The sequence below is a fragment of the Panthera leo genome, chromosome C2, assembly GCF_018350215.1.
Source record: "Panthera leo isolate Ple1 chromosome C2, P.leo_Ple1_pat1.1, whole genome shotgun sequence".
Classification (NCBI taxonomy): Eukaryota; Metazoa; Chordata; class Mammalia; order Carnivora; family Felidae; genus Panthera; species Panthera leo.
Window position 1 is genome coordinate 9,219,581 of NC_056687.1, and position 18,209 is coordinate 9,237,789.

The 18,209-nt window shown below is 47.8% G+C and overlaps 1 protein-coding gene across 1 annotated transcript; it reads right to left on the reverse strand.

Annotated features, from left to right (window-relative positions):
• Window positions 1-867: 867 nt before the first annotated feature.
• On the reverse strand, window positions 868-8,980 carry CBR3 (carbonyl reductase 3). Its single transcript, XM_042954538.1, has 3 exons — window positions 8,448-8,980; window positions 6,573-6,680; window positions 868-1,350 (listed from the first exon to the last, which is right to left on the reverse strand). The coding sequence occupies exons 1-3, from the start codon at window positions 8,734-8,736 to the stop codon at window positions 914-916; spliced, it is 834 nt and encodes a 277-aa protein (XP_042810472.1). The 5' UTR covers window positions 8,737-8,980; the 3' UTR covers window positions 868-913.
• Window positions 8,981-18,209: the final 9,229 nt, after the last annotated feature.

Consider the following 18,209-nt stretch of genomic DNA (forward strand, 5'->3'; position numbering starts at 1 on the left):
ACGCCCTAGCAAACTTGCCTCGCAAGTGTATGTCTCTTTCGTAAGATTCTTTAGTCTCCAAGTCCTTCTTCTACAGGATATAACCAGAACCAAGGGGGCTGATTACAAAGCCAGTCCCATTTGGAAGCAGTGAATGTGGAGTTGGTTGTCGGAGAGACTACAAAAGGCCCAGGAAGGCTCAAGAATCACCCTGGGCTGTAGGGGAGCAGGAACAGGTCAGGGAGAAGACATCTGTCTCTGCGAGAGCAGAGATGGTCTGCACAAAGTTGCCTATGCCGGGACAATTTGAAAGAAGGGGCAGGGCAACTTTGCAAACATTCTGGGAACACAGAATGCAAAACCCCAAGTGAAAAACCCAGTATGGAAGAAATTGTATCCCAGTGAAAAAAAAGGACATTCCTCCTGAGTCCTTCAAGCCATACTGCTTCGTAAGAACCCGTTCAAATGTGCCCAAATATAATGAAACAGAATGTGGTACAAAGCAGGATTGCAGAACAATAGAAATGGAGGAGGAATCACATCCTCGAAGAGTCAACAACCTAGAAACAGCATGGGATTGCTGGAACACGGCTGCAGCCCGCTCCGTAGCCCTGAGGGCTCTCGTTCGACCAACACCAGCAGCACCCAGGAACTTGTCAGAAGTGCACATCTTTGCGCCCCAGTTCTGAGCAACGTTTTAACATGCCCTCCAGGTAATTGTGATGCCCTCTGACACTGGAGAACCACTGGACCAGGTTCTTCTCCGTCTCAGGTTAGAGTCTGGGCACAATAAAATCTCTCGGCCCGATTCTAGACGAGACCCGCTTTCTCACAGGGAGATTCTAGTCGACAGAAAATGAAGCCGACTACACCACCAGAAGTCACTCATTCACTCCACAAACGTTTATTAAGCATTAAGCACCAAAGCAGACATTCACCAGTTTTGGACGACTTTGTCATGGACCAGTTGGCCATGAGGCTCGGTAGCATCTGGAGGCAGGAGGGCCAAGTAGACAGGGGTCTCAGCTCCCTCCTCCACAGTCCTGGGGCCGCAAGGCCCACCCAGGTCCGTTTTTACCCACCCCGGGCAGCATGCGTTCAGCAGAATCCTGTCCGCTTTTCTCTTCTCATCCAGACGCCGGGCCAAGATCCTTGATAAGACCGTGACCCCCAGCTTGGACACCCCATAAGCCGAGCTGGGCCAGCCTTCCCTCTCGTGCACTTCGTTGTTTGCATCCTCCACAAACTTTTTCATGAGGTCCACCAGGTCCCCTTCTGTGAGCGTCTCGCATCGGAACCTCTTCTGTAGATCTGGGCTGCAATTTTCAAGAGCTTTGGAGCCCTCTAGACTGCTGATATTCACCACCCTGCCTGAAACAGAATAGTAAATATATGGAAGCAGGTCACAGATAAACGATTGTTGGGTAACTACACCCAACATGCAATTGATTGATACTGCAGGTTTAATTGCTGGTTAAAAAAAAAAAAAAAAAAAAGACTCGGGGCGCCTGGGTGGCTCAGTCAGTTGAGCGTCCGACTTCAGCTCAGGTCACGATCTCGCGGTCCGTGAGTTCGAGCCCCGCGTCGGGCTCTGGGCTGATGGCTCAGAGCCTGGAGCCTGCTTCCGATTCTGTGTCTCCCTCTCTCTCCGCCCCTCCCCCGTTCATGCTCTGTCTCTGTCTTAAAAATAAACGTTAAAAAAAAAAAATTAAAAAAAAAAAAAAAGACTCTAGAAGGGACCCAGTGGGCTTTAACATTACTTTGTGCTCTCCTCCCCCAAAGGGAAGGACGCATTTCCATCAGTAACAGGGGCTAAAGGGCAGTGATTCTCCAGTGGGCAGTAGTTTTAAAAACATCCCGCTACACACACACAAACACTCCAGGTGCCTGTGAACTTGGTTTCCCAGAGACAGCACCCTCACCCCAAGGATTAAAGCTGTTTACTGGTTTGCACAATTTCCTAGGGCCCTGGGCACCACCTCTTTGCCTCCAACTGCCAAATATCAGGGTCAAGCAATGCCTTACGATGACCCTGTCTATCCTGAATGATGGGTACTCTCACACATGGAGTGGGTTGATTCTCCATCCCGGGTTTGATTTTCTTCACTTTCTTTAGCCCATCATTAATAGTTAAATATAATTAATGAGTTAATATTCACATTCACCATAATTCACAGCTATTAAAAAGACGGTTATGTCTATGAAAAAACATGCAGGCCAGAAACTAGAAGACGGCTGGAAACATTGATGGAAATCCCGAAACCAGTGTGTGAATTTACACAGTTCACCTAACATCAGAAGACACCACGTTGCGTTACCTGGGTGGCTCAGTTGGTTGAGTGTCCGACTTCAGTTCAGGTCATGATCTCATGGTTCATGAGTTCGAGCCCCACATGGAGCTGTCTGCTGTCGGCACAAAGCCCACTTCAGATCCTCTGTCCCCTTCTCTCACTGCCCTTCCCCCACTCATTCTCTCTCTCAAAAATGAATAAACATAAAAAAAAAAAAAAGACACCACATTTAGGGGGTTCTTTTCTTACATATTATCCCGAATCCACTCTTTCTGTATCCACTAGGATAGTTGGATTTTATTGCATTTTCTGAGTGGCATTCATTCACCATGGGGTTGGGGGTGTGTGTGTTGTACATTCTACTAGATATCTTTGTGGGCCAACTGCACACAGACATGCCCTCACTCTGTCTTGAATGTGAGCACTCACTTATCCCCAGGTACCTAAGACTCTTCAGTATTTTCTTCCTCTCTTGTAATACATATTTCCTTCCCAACTTTGAACTGTGAAAAATTTGAAGCCTACAGAGAAATTGCAAGAATAGTTCAATACATACCCGTATGCCCTTTACCTAAGCCCCTCAATTGTTAACATTTGGCCACATTTGCTTTCTCTTTGTCTTAATTGCAGACAAATATCATAAAACTTTGCCCTAAGCACTTTATATACGGTAACGAGGGTATTACCTTACATAACCGCAAGAGTGATCACCCTCAAGACATTTATCATGATATAACACTATTAGCTGAAGTACAGTCCATATTCAAAGGGTCCAATTATCTCAATAATCTTTCTTTATAGTTTTTGTTTTCATCCAGGCTCCAACGTAGGATCACAGATTGTATTTAGCAGTCATAGCTCTTTAGTTTTAACCTAGAGTAGTTAACAATGATCTTTTTGAAGACTCTAGGCTATTATTTTGTAGTATTTCTCCCATTTGGACTGGCATGGTTTTCTAATTAGATTCACTTCAATGCTTTGGCCAGGAATACTATTTTGATGAAGTTGTGTTCTTCATTACTTTCTAAGCAGCTTTGTTCTTTTTTTTTTTTTTTTTTAACGTTTATTTATTTTTGAGACAGAGAGAGACAGAGCATGAGTGGGGGAGGGTCAGAGAGAGGGAGACACAGAATCTGAGCTGTCAGCACAGAGCCCGACGCGGGGCTCGAACTCACGGGCCGCGAGATCATGACCTGAGCCGAAGTCGGACGCTTAACCGACTGAGCCACCCAGGCGCCCCCCCCCCTTTTTTTTTTTAAGCCAACGTGGGGCTTGAACTCACAACCCTGAGATGGAGATCCAAGCAGACATCAAGAGTCAGACACCTAGTCAACTGGGCCACCCAGGCACCCTAAACAAATTTGTTCTTAATCGCCTGGTTGCTACAAGGAATTAAATTCAAAAGGGTAAAGGAAGAAAGAAAAATGAAATAGGGGTGCTACTCTGTGCCTTTGGTAGAAATAAAAAACTTTCTAAGAGTCAGAGGTGTCCTCTGATCTCAGGTGACATCTCAGGTGATCATCAGTGAGGCCAAGGGATGACCATCTCAGCAGCCAGCTGGGTGCAATCAGTCCTGAGAAGGGCTGCACCCACACAACCACCACCATTTGCTGAGGTCCAGGTGGGCCCCCTGGTCCTGAAACAACCCCTAGCCATTCTTAGAAAGAGTGGACAAGTAGCTCCCCCTAGTGGGTAAACGTTGGATTAACTTATTTACTCAGAATCTTGAATGAACAAGCAAAAGAAAAGGTTTGGTAACTTTTTTAAAAAAAATTTTTAACTGTGCATATATTTTTGAGAGAGATACACACCAAGTGCCAGTGGGAGAGGGAGACACAGAATCTGAAACAGGCTCCAGGCTTGGAGCTGTCAGCACAGAGCCTAAAGCAGGGCTGGAACCCACTAACTGTGAGATCATGACCTGAGCTAAAGTCAGACGCTTAACCCACTGAGCCACCCAGGGGTCCCAGAGGTAACTTTCTTTTAAAGAGGTATTATAGGGGCGCCTGGATGGCTCAGTCGGTTAAGCGTCCGACTTCGGCCCAGGTCATGATCTCACAGCTCATGGGTTCAAGCCGGGCTTCAGCCTCTGCACTGAGAGCCTGGAGCCTGCGTCAGATTCTGCGTCTCCCTCTCTCTCTGCCCCGCCCCTGCTCACACCCTGTCCATCAAAAACGAACAAACATTAAAAAAATTTTTTTTTAAATAAGGAGGTATTATAAAGCTAAATAAAATGTGACATTTAAGTCAGTTTTGCATGGGTAGAGATTCCCTACAAATCAAGAGGCAAGGATCCTCGCTTTTTGCCTTCTGGGTAAACGTGAGTTTTACTGAAAATTCACAAGTATTCTCAATGTGTTGTAAACCAGATTCCCAAGTTGGGAATTACTGTTACAGAGAACTGGTTGAAGCCAGTGACTCATCTGCTTCTGGGTTGATGCCCAAGCTCCACCCTCCTCCAAGCTGCCTTTCATCTTTCAAAATGGCTTGGTTTGCAATTGTTTGGTGTTAAGATCCTTCCCTTCACTGGAACTAATTATCCTGATTTGATTGAGGGGTGAAGTCAGGAAACCGGAACACTGTTTCCAGACCTATCACTACCTGACTGCGTTCATGTCTTTGGGTCTCAATTTCCTTCTCTGTAAAATGAAGTCATAGGAATGTCAAGTTTCTTCAATACCTTGTAGTTTTCCAATTCTAGGATTCTAAAACCCATAGAGAGAAGACTTCTAGACACTTGGTAAAAATCACCCTTGCAAATGGAATACTATGCAGCTGTAAAAAAAAAAATAAGAAAGCTTTCTGTCTTGATCTAGAAAGAGTCCCAGAGATAGTAAGTGAAAAAGAGCATAGTAGCAAACATTATACTTAATGTTCCCATTATGTAAAAAAGGGATACACACACACACATACATAACTTAGATTTGCATTTAAAAACTATGCCCTTGGCCCTGAGCACTCAGCAACTCCACGCACCTAGAACCAAGGCTTCCTTCAGCCAGTCCCAGCAGCTCTGCCTGCGGGCTTTCTGTGATCTCATCCCGCTAGGAAAAGACAAAGGGAATTGCCTGTAGAGGCTGGGGACAGGAATTGGGCAAGTGGGGGAGCAAGAGTCTGAGTGCAGCTCTCACCAAACATCTTTTTAGATTTTAAGACTTTTGCACTAGAGATCATCTTAATTCAAAATGTTAAATTAAGAAAAGCACATTGTTTTTCTTTTTTGGGGGAGACAGCAAGCATGAGCTGGGGAGAGAGGGAAGGGGAGAGGGAGAGAGGGAGGGGGAAAGGGAGAGAGGGAGGGGGAGAGGGAGAGAGAAAGAGAGAGAGAGAGAGAGAGAGAGAGAGAGAGAATCTTAAGCCGGTTCCACACTCAGCACAGAGCCCAATGTGGGGCTCCGACCCCACGACCCTGGGATCAAGACCTGAGCTGAAATCAACAGTCAGATGCTCAACTGACTGAGCCACCCAGGCACTCCAAGAAAAGCACATTTCTTATAAGAACCACAGAGTTATTCTTCCTAAGAATCACAGCTGCCTTCCTGGGAAAGAGAATCGTCAAGGAAGCGAGCCTTCTCTGCCCCCTCCCAGTACAGTTGTAGGATTCTTTGTCAATGACGGTCTTGTCCACTGGACTCAGTGCTCCATGGTCAGGATTGTTCCTGTTCACAGTGCTTACCACTGTGTCCCCAGCACCCTGGGTTATGGTAGGCCCTCCAGTATTTGTGGAAAAAGTAATAAAAGTTATTGAATACTTGGGAGTGTGGGCAAGATACTTCCTAATAAAGAAATATTTCTTTGGGAGGTTCTTCATTAGCTTGACAAAGTGAAGAAAGGAACACAGGGAAAGTCATAATGATGCTAAAACAGATCCTTCCCTGCCAGGCTCCCAAATGAGCTGGTGTGGCCCCACCACCCTGAGGAGCTGAGAAGGACCCACTGAGGTTGCTCAAAGGCAAGAGGCCTTTGGGGACTTGTAACACCTATTATTCTAGGGTTGAGTTCATATCATGGGACCAAAGAGCACTGCCATGTATCAAATATATCTTTTATTTTATTTTTAAGTAGGCTTCATGCCCAGCGTGGGGCCCAAACTGGGGCTTGAACTCACGACCCTGAGATCAAGAATCGGATGCTCGACCCTGAGATCAAGACCTGAGCTGAGATCAAGAATCGGATGCTCAACCGGCTGAGCCACCCAGGCGCCCCATTATACATCTTTTTTTATTTTTATTTTTGAGACAGAGAGAGAGAGAGAGAGAATGAGAATGAGCAGGGGAGGGGCAGACATATGGCTGGACTTACCATGAGGTTTTATTATTGGCAGTAATTCTATGCAGACATTCCTTGTGGCAAAAAAGTTTGTCTTCAGTGTTATCTCAGCTCGAATGTCAAAGGGTGTTGGATCATCAGCTTCCAAAAAGAGAAGGAAACAAAGTCATGCATTTCCCCTTGAAATGTATATAACAAAGCGAATCTTATCTCTCTCTCAAGTTTATTCAAGCAATCTCTGCACGGAAGGTGGGGCTGGAGCTCACAACCCCAAGATCAAGAACCTCATGCGCTATGGACAGAGCTAGCCAGGCGCCCTAGATTTTATCTCCAATTAAAGGAAAAACAAGCTAACTTTATTATTATGTTTTTTTAGTTTATTTTTGAGAGAGACAGAACTTGAGTGGGGGAGGGCAGAGAGAGAGGGAGACACAGACCCCGAAGCAGGCTCCAGGCTCCGAGCTGTCAGCACAGAGCCCGACGCGGGGCTGAACTCACGAACCCCGAGGTCATGACCTGAGCTGAAGGCCCAGCCTCAACCAACTGAGCCACCCAGGCGCCCCTAAAACAAGCTAACTTTAAAACGATTTTTAAGCCACCGGATCCGAGCTTCAAGGGTGTATCTGAATCACCTGCAGGGCCTGTTAAAACACAGCTTTCTGGGCTCCGCCCCCAGAGTTTGGGATTGAGAAGGTCTCGGGTGGGGCTCCAGAATTTGCATTTTTAACGCGTTCTCGGGTGACGCTACAGCTACAGGTCTGGCCCCACTTTGAGAATTCCTGGCTTTCAGGGCTGGGGCTCAATCTTGAAAGGGTATGGGAGGCACCTGGCAATCCTGTTAAAATGCAAATTCTGATTCAGCGGGTGTGGGGTGAGGCCCGAGATCCTGCGATTCCAGCGAGGGCCTGGGGCTGCACGTGCTGTTGGTCCACCGCCCACACCTTTGAGGGGGCAAGGGCTGCCAGCGGACCCGCGTTCCTGCACGCTTGGTCCGGGAAGCGGCGTATTTATCCATCAATCCTTCAGCCAGTGGCTGAGGGTTGTACCAGCGGGTGTCTGCCACCTCCCACCTGCGCTTCCGGAAAGCCGACCCGCTGAGTTGGAGGTGCGGGTGCACAGCTTCGGTGAGGGTTCAAGCCGGGGGGGCTGGTTATTCAAGGCTTCACGGCAGTTTTTACTCCGTTCTGCCTCTTGGGTTTCTCGTCTCCACTAGGTTGTAGGTGAGTCTGGCTTGGTTATTCTTTCTACCTCCGCCACATGGCGGCTCAACAACTTTCTCAGTAGAGCAATAGAGTAATAACCTTGACCTACCCCCCCCCCCCCCCCGCCAAAGGTGCTACTTAAAATCACACTTAAAACGTATGTTTGATGACAAACAAATTCCCTGGGGGAGGGAACAAGGCTCGCTTCCTTTCTGGCTGAGCCTATCAAAGCTTTCCTTTAAATAAAATCTCAAGTTCACTATTGTGCAAGTGCGCGCTGATCGTGTCTCAGCGATCCATTTCCTGTCCCGAGCAGATGCCTCCGGGCTTCTATGAAAGCTCCCTTTCAAGGAAAGCGAAAGCCCAAAGTGAGCTGGAGACCCTTCGCAGGGAAAATGTTTTTTGCTTTAGACAGAAAGCTGATGAGTTAGCAGGGCGTGGCCCCCTCCCAGGAGGCCGGTTTTCTGGCAAACCGCAGCAGCCGACGGCTCCGGGAGGGCCCAGGGCTGCGCCCCGCCAGCTTCGCGCTAAGCGAACCGCTCCCGCGACTCCGCGGAAAGCGAGAAGCCGCCGAGGGAGGCCAATGTTGAGCGCATCCCGAGGGGCCGGCGCTGCGCTCCGCGATCACTCCAGCCTACAAGTAGGGGGCGCCCGCGGCTCTCTGCCCCGAACCCTTGGCGCCCCCGGAGACCCACCCCCGACCTACGCTGGAAGGCGATGCCCGCGTTGTTGACCAACACGTTGAGGCCCCCGTACTCCTTGCGCAGGAAGTCGCGCAGGGCGCGGATGCTCTGCAGGTCGTCGATGTCCAGCAGGTGGAAGCGGGGGCTCAGGCCCTCGGCCTGGAGCTGCTGCACTGCCGCCCGGCCCCGCGCCGCGTCCCGCGCCGTGAGCACCACGTCCCCCGAAAATTGCCGGCACAGGTCGCGCGCGATGGCGAAGCCGATGCCTTTGTTGGCCCCGGTCACCAGCGCCACGCGGCTGCAGGACGACATGGTCGGGGAAGGCACTTGGCGCGTGGAGAGCGGCCCGGGCTGTGAGCCACTAGGGAGCTCGCTGCGGAGGCTCGGACACAGAGAAGCCACAGAGAACTGAGTTCTGGGATCCAGTGCTGCGACTTCTAGAGAACGAGGCCCGGCCCTCGGTCCCTCCCCTGCGAGGAGTGGCCGTCCGTTCCCGAAGGTTTCGTAACGCCCCACTCCGGAGTCCGCCCCTTCCCGGCGCTGCGCCCTTTTGATCCCGCGTCTGAGCCCAGCGGTGGTCTGCGGGGTGGAGCGGTTAGTCGATTTCCCAAAGCCAAAACCGATGGTGATGGGATCTAGAGATTCATTGCAGTTAGACTGAAACTATTCTAGGAAAACCCCAAAAGGAGAAAAACAAGGGCTGAGTAATTTTCTTGGGCGTGCGCCCATCATCCACTGCAAAATGAAAATGTTTGCTTTTTCCTCAAATGCAGCGAAATGATTTAGACACGGTAACTGCCTCTCAGGACATAGGTTCTCCCGTTTCCTTAAACTCAAGGAAAAAAGGTCTTATGAGTAGATTTTCAGGTGTGGGCAGGGTTCATTGCTGTATGTGATTGCCAGCCGGCCCCCGAGTGAGAGGGAGTGTTTATGAAGCTCTTACTGTGTGCCAAGCCTCTTATTGGAATGTTTTTATTTAATCCTTACATAACTCATTTGGGTGCTAAGTGTCTGCATTTTAGGTCTGTCCAAGGAGGATATATATATAGATATATAGATATATATCTATATAGATCTATAGAGATATATATCTATATAGATCTATATAGATATATAGAGATATATATCTCTATAGATCTATATAGATATATAGAGATATATCTATATATATATTTTTTTTTCTCCCAGTGAAAACTGTGCACCTGCAAAGTTCAAACAGAAATGAATCCCCTGGTGTGTCAAGGTCTGCACAATCAGAACTCCCCCACGCGTCTTCTTTAGTGTAATCTGAGGGTGTTTGATTGGTGACACTTAGATTTATGGAGAGCTGCGACCTCATTATGACTCAGCTTTTCCCAAGCAGAGTTGGCTAAGCTGCTGGTGTCTGTCACCTTGACTCTACCCTTCTCTATCAAATCAACAAACAAGATCAGGAAAGTGGGCTCTTGCTGGGTGGTCCCTTACTGTAGCTCAACCAATATTTTTTTTTTCTCTCTAAAAATTATTTGGAACTTTATTTTAAAGCTGTGGGACTAGCCTTTTCTGAAGATGGCGTGGAAAGGGAAGAAGGAAGCCCCTACCCCTCCCAAATCAGAAGCCAGAGCAAAGGCTTTGAAAGGCAAGAAAGCGGTGCTGAAAGGCATCCACAGTCACACACACACACACACACACACACACACACACAAAGATCCTCACATCACCTACATTCTGATCGCCCAAGACACCGTGTCTCCAAAGGTAGTTCAAATATCCTCAAAAGAGTACCCCCAGGAGAAACAAGGTTGACTACTATGCCATCATCAAGTTCCCCCTGACTACAGAGTCAGCCATGATGAACATAGAGGACACTTGTGTTCATTGTGGATGTTAAGGCCAACAAGCGCCAGATCAAACAGGCTGTGAAGAAGCTCTATGACATTGACATGGCCGAGGTCAACACTCTGATCAGGCCTGATGGAGAAAAGAAGGCATACACATTCAACTTGGGATGTTGCCAACAAAATTGGGATCATCTAAACTGAGTCCGGCTGACTAAATCTAAACATAAATTTTTTCACCATAAAAAAAAAAAAAGATGTAGGGCTATTCAGGTTTTCTATTTCTTTTTGAGTGAGCTTAATTCATGTTTTTCAAAAAATTTGTTTATTTCATCTAAGTTATTCTGTTGACAAGTTGTTCATCATATGCTCTTTTTAAAATGTTTTATTTATTCATTTTGAGAGAGAGAGCATGAGCAGGTAGGACAGAAGTAGAGGGAGAGAGAGAGAATCCCAAGCAGGCTCCTCGCTGCCAGCACAGAGCTGGATGCAGGTCTTGAACTCATGAACTGTGAGATCGTGACCTGAGCCAAAATCAAGAGTTAGATGTTTAACTGACTGAGCCACCCAGGCACCCCCATAATATGCTTTTATTAGTCCTTTTAATATTGGTAGTGATGCCGCCTCCCTTATTCCTGATATTGGTAATTTGTGTTTCTTTTTTTTTTTTTTCCTGCTCTGTCTGGCTAGAGGTTTATCAATTTTATTGATTTTTCCCCCCTCAAATAAGCATCTTTTGGTTTTACTGTTATTTTTCCTCTGTTTTTTTTTCTGATTATATTACATACGTATTTTTAAAAATGTTTATTTTTGAGGGGCGCCTGGATGGCGCAGTCGGTTAAGCGCCCGACTTCAGCCAGGTCACGATCTCGCGGTCCGTGGGTTCGAGCCCCGCGTCTGGCTCTGGGCTGATGGCTCGGAGCCTGGAGCCTGTTTCCGATTCTGTGTCTCCCTCTCTCTCTGCCCCTCCCCCGTTCATGCTCTGTCTCTCTCTGTCCCAAAAATAAATAAAAAACGTTGAAAAAAAAAATTAAAAAAAAAAATGTTTATTTTTGAGAGAGAGAGTATAAGTGGGAGAGGGGCAGAGAGAGAGAGATACACAGAATCAGAAGCAGGATCCAGGCTCTGAGCTGTCAGCACAGAGCCTGACACGGGGCTTGAACCCACGAACCATGAGATCATAACCTGACCCGAAGTCAGACGCTTATCCAACTGAGCCACCCAGGCACCCCTGATTATATTATATTTCTGTTCTTTTATTTCCTTTCTTCTTTTTAAAAAATTTTTTTAACGTTTATTTATTTTTGAGACAGAGAGAGACAGAGCATGAACGGGGGAGGGTCAGAGAGAGAGGGAGACACAGAATCGGAAGCAGGCTCCAGGCTCTGAGCTGTCAGCACAGAGCCCGACGCGGGGCTTGAACTCACAGACCGCGAGATCATGACCTGAGCCGAAGTCGGACGCTTAACCGACTGAGCCACCCAGGCATCCCGTTTTCTTCTTTTTTTAAATGTTTATTTATGGGAGAGAGAGAGTATGCAAGCAGGGGAGGGACAGAAAGAAGAAGAGAGGGAATTCCAAGCAGGTTCCATGCCATCAGTGCAGAGCTCCATGCGGGGATTGATCCCATGAACCGTGAGATCATGACCTGAACACAAATCAAGAAGAGTTGGATGCTTAATTGACTGAACCACCCAGGTGTCCCAAATTATTTCCTTTCTTTTGCTCATTTTGGGTTTTATTTGCTCTGTTTCTGAGAAAAGAAGCTGAGGCCATTGATCTGAGATCTTTTTTCTTTTTCTATATAGGTGTTAAGGGCTATTAATTTCCCTTAAGTACTGCTGTTAGTGGAATAACAGCACATAAATCTTGATATGTTGACTTTTCAATTTTAATCAGTTTAAAATACTTTCTAATTTACCTATTGACATATTCTTTGACTAAGGGTATTTAGAAACATATTTAACAAAAAATTTTTAGAAGATTTTATTTTTAAGTAATCTTTATACCCAATGTGGGGTTCTGACTCCTAACCCTGAGATCAAGAGTCGCATGCTCTACTGACTGAGCCAGCCAGATGCACCAGAAGTATATTTTTAAATTTCCAACTATTTGGATATTTTCCAGATATCTTGCTGTTATTAATTTCTAACTTAATTATATTATAATCAGAGAACATGCCATATAAGGCCTGAATTCTTTTTAAAGAGTTTTAGGGGTGCCTGGGTGGCTCAGTCAGTGTAGCATCTGACTCTGGATTTCAGCTCAGGTCATGATTTCATGGTTATGAGATTGAGCCCAACATTGGGCTCTGAGCTGGGTGTGGAGCCTGTTTAAGATTCTCTGACTGTCTCTCCTTCGGCCCCTCTCCTGCTTACGTGCGCACGCTCTCTCTCTCTCTCAAAAAAAAGTTTCAAAAGCTGGGAGAGAGCTATTAAAGCATGTTTTGTGCAACGGTAATAATCTCAAAGGGAGGTAAAAATTGATGAAGGAGAGGAAGGGAATAATTCAAGACTAAAATGTGTGGGAGGCCGGTGTAGTTGGGATCTAGAACTCAGATGGGGGCTTGTCATTGGAGCAGGACTTTTATAACGGGAGGAAAGCAGAGTGTGTGGGTCTCGCTAGGTGGTTCTTCTTGATGGCATTATTACTCTTTGAAGGATGAGCCATTTATTTTTTTTTTTTAATTTTTTTTTTTCAACGTTTTTTATTTATTTTTGGGACAGAGAGAGACAGAGCATGAACGGGGGAGGGGCAGAGAGAGAGGGAGACACAGAATCGGAAACAGGCTCCAGGCTCCGAGCCATCAGCCCGGAGCCTGACGCGGGGCTCGAACTCACGGACCGCGAGATCGTGACCTGGCTGAAGTCGGACGCTTAACCGACTGCGCCACCCAGGCGCCCCAGAAGGATGAGCCATTTAAAGTCGGCCAGAGGTTTCAGTCTGAGAGATTTGAGGAAGTAATAGCCATCTCGTGGAGTGTGAAGGTGAATGTATTAGGGAACTAGGCAGCATTGTCTGTGGAGCCGGGGCACCATTTATGATCTGTGGTCATAAATGTCACGACAACATGGGCAGCTTCCTGCCATTCCCCCCGCCTCCCCCCGCCTCCCCCCGCCTCATGCCTAGCTGCTTGCACAGGCTGGAAACAGTGGTGATGGTGGAGGGTTGGTGTTTTGCCACGCTCACACACAGCCTGAAGGGTGTTTGCATGGAAAAGATTATAGTGCAGGGCTGTGGCCTCAAAGGGTGGAGGATAGGACCTGAGGAAGTTGGAGATTTGTAACAGGGAAGAACAGTAGCGTTGATGGAAGGAGAGGTCTCCAAGGGTAGGACACCTCTGGAGGAAGCCAGGTCCTGGGGGTCAGTGTGGGATGCTTTGAGATGGAGGGCTCAGAGAATGTGTGGGGAACCACACGGAGGGGGCAGGAAAATCTCGTTGGTGTGATGGAAGTCAAGGGACTGGAAAGCCAGGATACCGGATGGATCCTGCACATGGCTCCTGACCTTATCAGAGATGAGGCCAGGCTTGGAGGGGACGAAGATACTGAGTCGTGCTGGACTCAAGGTGAGCGCCCTTCTTCTGTTCCTGTCCTGGAATTCTTGAGTTTTAAATAAGGGCCCCCCCATCTTCATTTTGCACTGGGCCCTGTAAGTTATGTAGCAGGCCCCTGTGACACCCATGAAAGAAGGGGTGTGGGGAGCCTGGCTTGATAGAAGTGTGTCGTGTGTCGCTCATAGCAATGGATCCCAAGTCTTTCATGTTAAGATCTCCTGGGGGTCTCTTTAAAAAAACAAATACAGATGCCTGGCTCCATCCCTGGACATTGCGATTGAATTGGTCTGAGTGTAACCCAAGGACTGGGAGTCTTAAAATCTCTCTCGGTGATTCAAACGCGCAGCAAAGGTTGGCGGCCATTGGGTTATAGTAGCAAGGCAGGTTGTGGGTTCGAAGTGACACGATCTTCAAGAGAGTTGGTGTTTTCAAAAGAGAGAAGCTGAGGGTTTGCACAGGTTATTGTGGTAGACAGAAGAAGCACCTCCCCGCCAGATGTTCATGTCCTAATCCCCAGAACCTGTGAACGTTACTTTACTTGGCAAAGGGGACTTTGGAGAGGTGATTCAGTTGGGGATCTTGTAATGGGGTGATCACCCTGGACTATCTTGCTGGGCCCAGTGTAATCCCAAGCATCCTTAGTTACATTTTATTTTATTATTATGTAAAGGTTTTCTCCACTTTCCCCCCAAAATGTTATTTTTCTCAGTTGTACTTTTGTTAATTACTGTTTTTGGAATGGGGTAGTTTTTGACTTCCAAATTGATTTTTGACTGAATCTCAAAGAATAGAAACCCCAATTCTTTTTAAAATTTTTGTTGCCTTTAGCAGTAACCCTTTGAAGATTAGGAAACCGATTTTATTCGTCTCCTAAAGCCATTGCAGGTGATTGTCTCTCAGAGTCTGTCTTCCTCACAAAGGAAATGTTAGATTTCAATTTTGGCTTGTATTTTCCTCCTGATTTTTTTCTGTATTATCACTGCCTTTTATTTGGAATTTTCTGCTGTTATTTTAGTAATTATGCCCCATGTGGGGTTTGAACTCATGACCCTGAACTCAAGAGTTGCATGCTCTACTGACGGAGCCAGCCACCCCCCTGCAACAAGGGTTCTTATTAAAGGGAAGCCGGAAGGCCAAAAGCCAAGAAGGAGATGAAAAAACAGGAGAGAGAGAGAGAAATTGAGAGATACCATACAGCTGGGTCTGAAGACAGAGGAAAGGTCAGGAACCCAGGCAGTTTCTAGAAGCTGGAAAAACCCCACTTCAGAAAGAATGCAGCTCTGTTGACATCTTTTTTTAAAATGTTTATTTATTTGTGTGTGTGTGTGTGTGTGTGAGAGAGAGAGAGAGAGAGAGAGAGAGGGTGCGTGCGGGAATGAGAATGAGTCGGGGAGGGGCAAGAGGGAGACAGAATCTGAAGCAGGCTCCAGGCTCTGAGCTGTCAGCACAGAGCCCGACGTGGGGCTCGAACTCACAACCCACAACCCAGGATGAGATCATGACCTGAGCTGAAGTCACATTCTTAACCAACTAAGCCAGGCAGGTGCCCCCTATTGACATCTTGACTTCAGGACTTAGGATCTACAGAATGTGCCATAAGCCACCGAGTTTGTGGTAATTTGCCGTGGTAGCCATTGGAAACTGATCAGCGTTTCCTCAGAGGGTTCTTGCCTCACCTCCAGGATGGCAGGAAAACAGTCTTGTACCCAGCACAGCATCACATGGAGGGTTTGCATCATGAACGCATTTTTAAGGAAAAGGACTGGTTTGGGGGGGAAAAAAAGCTTTGATCTATTTCCTGAGGATTGAGGAAGAGCGAATTGAAGGGAACAAGCTGCTTGACATCCTCTGTCTCATGCAAAACTTGACCTGGTTGCTGGGTCTATGTCAACTGAAAAGCAGAAGGGAAGGGCAAGCTCCTGGGCCTGATCCAAACTGCCACCAGCTGAAGAGCCGTGGGTACCTGTTCAGAAGAGTTAGGGGTTCTGGTGGTTTTTTACAGCTGCGATTCTTTTAAAACTGGCTTTGCACTCAGTGAGGCTACTATCCCTTTGGGTTTCTTAAATCATCATGGCAAGAACCAAAGTGTTCGCCAGCAACATGGGACGTCCCTAGTTCTTCTGCAGAAGGCACATTGTCATCTAGATGACTGGGTGTACTTGGCACTCATTCGTCTGCATCCCTCTCGTGAATATCTGAGCACCAGTCAGGCTCCGAGCATATCGAGGAATGAACAGGCAGGGGAAAGCTCCCCGCTCCCATGGAGCTGCTCTTGGCTTTGCTGCTTCCTGGCTGTGCGGTCTCGGGCAAGCCTCAGTTTGGCCATTTGTAAAACGGAAACGATTATAGCGCTTCGTTCTCATGATTCGTATAAGGGTCAAGTGAGTTAGGATCATAAAAGCACTTAGAGCAGCGCTTGCAAACGGGAGCATTTGATCATTGCCGTTACGTTCTCCAGCGAGGGGAGGCAGACAGTCCTCTCAAACCAACACAGCCGTGTGCTTGTTGAGGTCCTCCTGGATAACCGGAGTGGCACCAGGCACCGTCAGAAGTGCCCACCTCGCTTTGCTGGAGGCAGATAACGTGGGCAGAGGTGGGAGGAGGACCGGTCTCCAGCCTTGCCTTAGAGGAAGCGCTGTTGACTCCCTCAGCTTGTCGGACATTTGCCATGCTCCAGGCAGGCCGGGGCAGGAATGGGGCCTGGGGTCTTTCTGGAAAGCCAGGTGAAGGTCCGATTCCTGAGTCAAATGAAGAGGTCAACGCGGTTTGGTCACTGCTCCTCTCCTCTTCTCCATCCCCAGTTTTCCAGCCCCTGGCCCTCCTAGGTGTGGACAGTGGAGTGGTTGGGGGTCACAACTGTGGTGCTGCGAGTGCCAGGGAGGCGGCGGGGAGAAGGCAGATCCTGGCAGCCGCTGCCTGCCTGCTCCGCACCCCCCTCCGCCCCCCCACTCCTTCCTGTCCTCTGGGCAGTGTGCCTGAGCACAGAGCTTGGGGATTGGTCATCCCTGGGAGATGGGATAAGCTAGTGTGGCGTGGCTCCTCCTCCTCCTCCTCCTCCTCCCCCTCCTCCTCCTCCTCCTCCTCCTCTGCCTCTTCTTCCTCCTCCCCCTCTTCTCCTCCTCCTCCTCCTCCCCTCCTTCTATTTTTTTTGTTGTAAGGAACTCCCCATGAAGTGGAACGTCCTCACCATTTGCGAGTGGGTAGTACATGCGCATATTGTGGAACAGACCTCTAGAACCTTTTCGTCTTTTCTCACTGAAGCTCCAGACCCCTCGAACAACTCCCTGTTCAGCCCTCTCCCCCAGCCCCTCATAACCACGTTCTACTTTCTGTGTCTACACCTTTATCCACTTGAGGGACCTCATCAAAGCGGAATCACTCCGTGGTGGTCTTTGTACGATCGGCTTATTTCAATCAGCATGATGTCTTCAAGGTTCATCTGTGCTGTAGTGCATGACAGGGTCCCCTTTTTTTAGCCCGGCGGGGCGCCCGGGTGGCTCAGTGGGTCAAACATCTGACTTCGGCTCAGGTCATGATCTCGCAGTTCGTGAGTTCGAGCCCCGCGTCGGGCTCTCTGCTCTCAGCACCGAGCCTGCTCGCTTCAGATGCTGTGTCCCTCTCTCTGCCCTCCCCAGCTCATGCACACGCACTGTCTCTCTCTCTGTCAATAATATTGCATTGTATGTATACACCACGTTTTCTCTGTCAGTGGACACTTGGGCTGCTTTCACCTCTTGGCTATTGTGAATGATGCTGTAGTGAACATGGGTGTCCACATTCTACTGCTTTCTAGAAGCAGAATTATTGCAGAAACCGTCTGGCCCAGTTCACTTGCACATGAGGAGATTAAGGCCTCTGACTGGTCATACTGCCTGTTGATGCCTGAACTGGAATACAATCAAGTCTTCAAATTCCTAGTTTAATTTCCTCTCTCCTACATTATTTTTTTTTAAGTTTATTTATTTTTGAGAGAAAGAGCGCGAGAGGGGGAGGGGCAGAGAGAGAGGAAGACGGAGAATCCCGAGCAGCCTCCGCATTAATAGCAGCGAGTCTGATTCGGGGCTCAAACTCCCGAACCGCGAGATCGTGACCTGAGCCGAAGTCGGACACTCGACGGACTGAACCACCCAGGCGCCCTCTCTGCCACATTACTGTCCTGACCAGTACCGAGGGGAGTGCCACTAACCGGTCCATTCATATCTTATTTCTATTAAACTACCCAAAAGTATCCTATCTTTTTCCAGCTTTACTGAGCTATGACGGACATACATTTTTTTATGATATGGATAGTTAATTGTGTTATTCATTTTTCTTTACACAAAACAGCATGTTTTTGTTGTTTCGCCAGCTTTATTGAGGTACGACGGACAAATAAAAGTTGTCTAGATTTAGGTTGTACAGTGAGATTTTTT

Coding starts and splice junctions, on each gene's coding strand:
- CBR3 (XM_042954538.1), bottom strand. CDS start 8,736: ATGTCGTCCTGCAGCCGCGTGGCGCTGGTGACCGGGGCCAACAAAGGC. Junction 6,681..8,447: donor CGCGGGCATCGCCTTCCAGC/GTAGGTCGGGGG, acceptor TCTTTTTGGAAG/CTGATGATCCAACACCCTTT. Junction 1,351..6,572: donor GCCAATAATAAAACCTCATG/GTAAGTCCAGCC, acceptor ATTCTGTTTCAG/GCAGGGTGGTGAATATCAGC.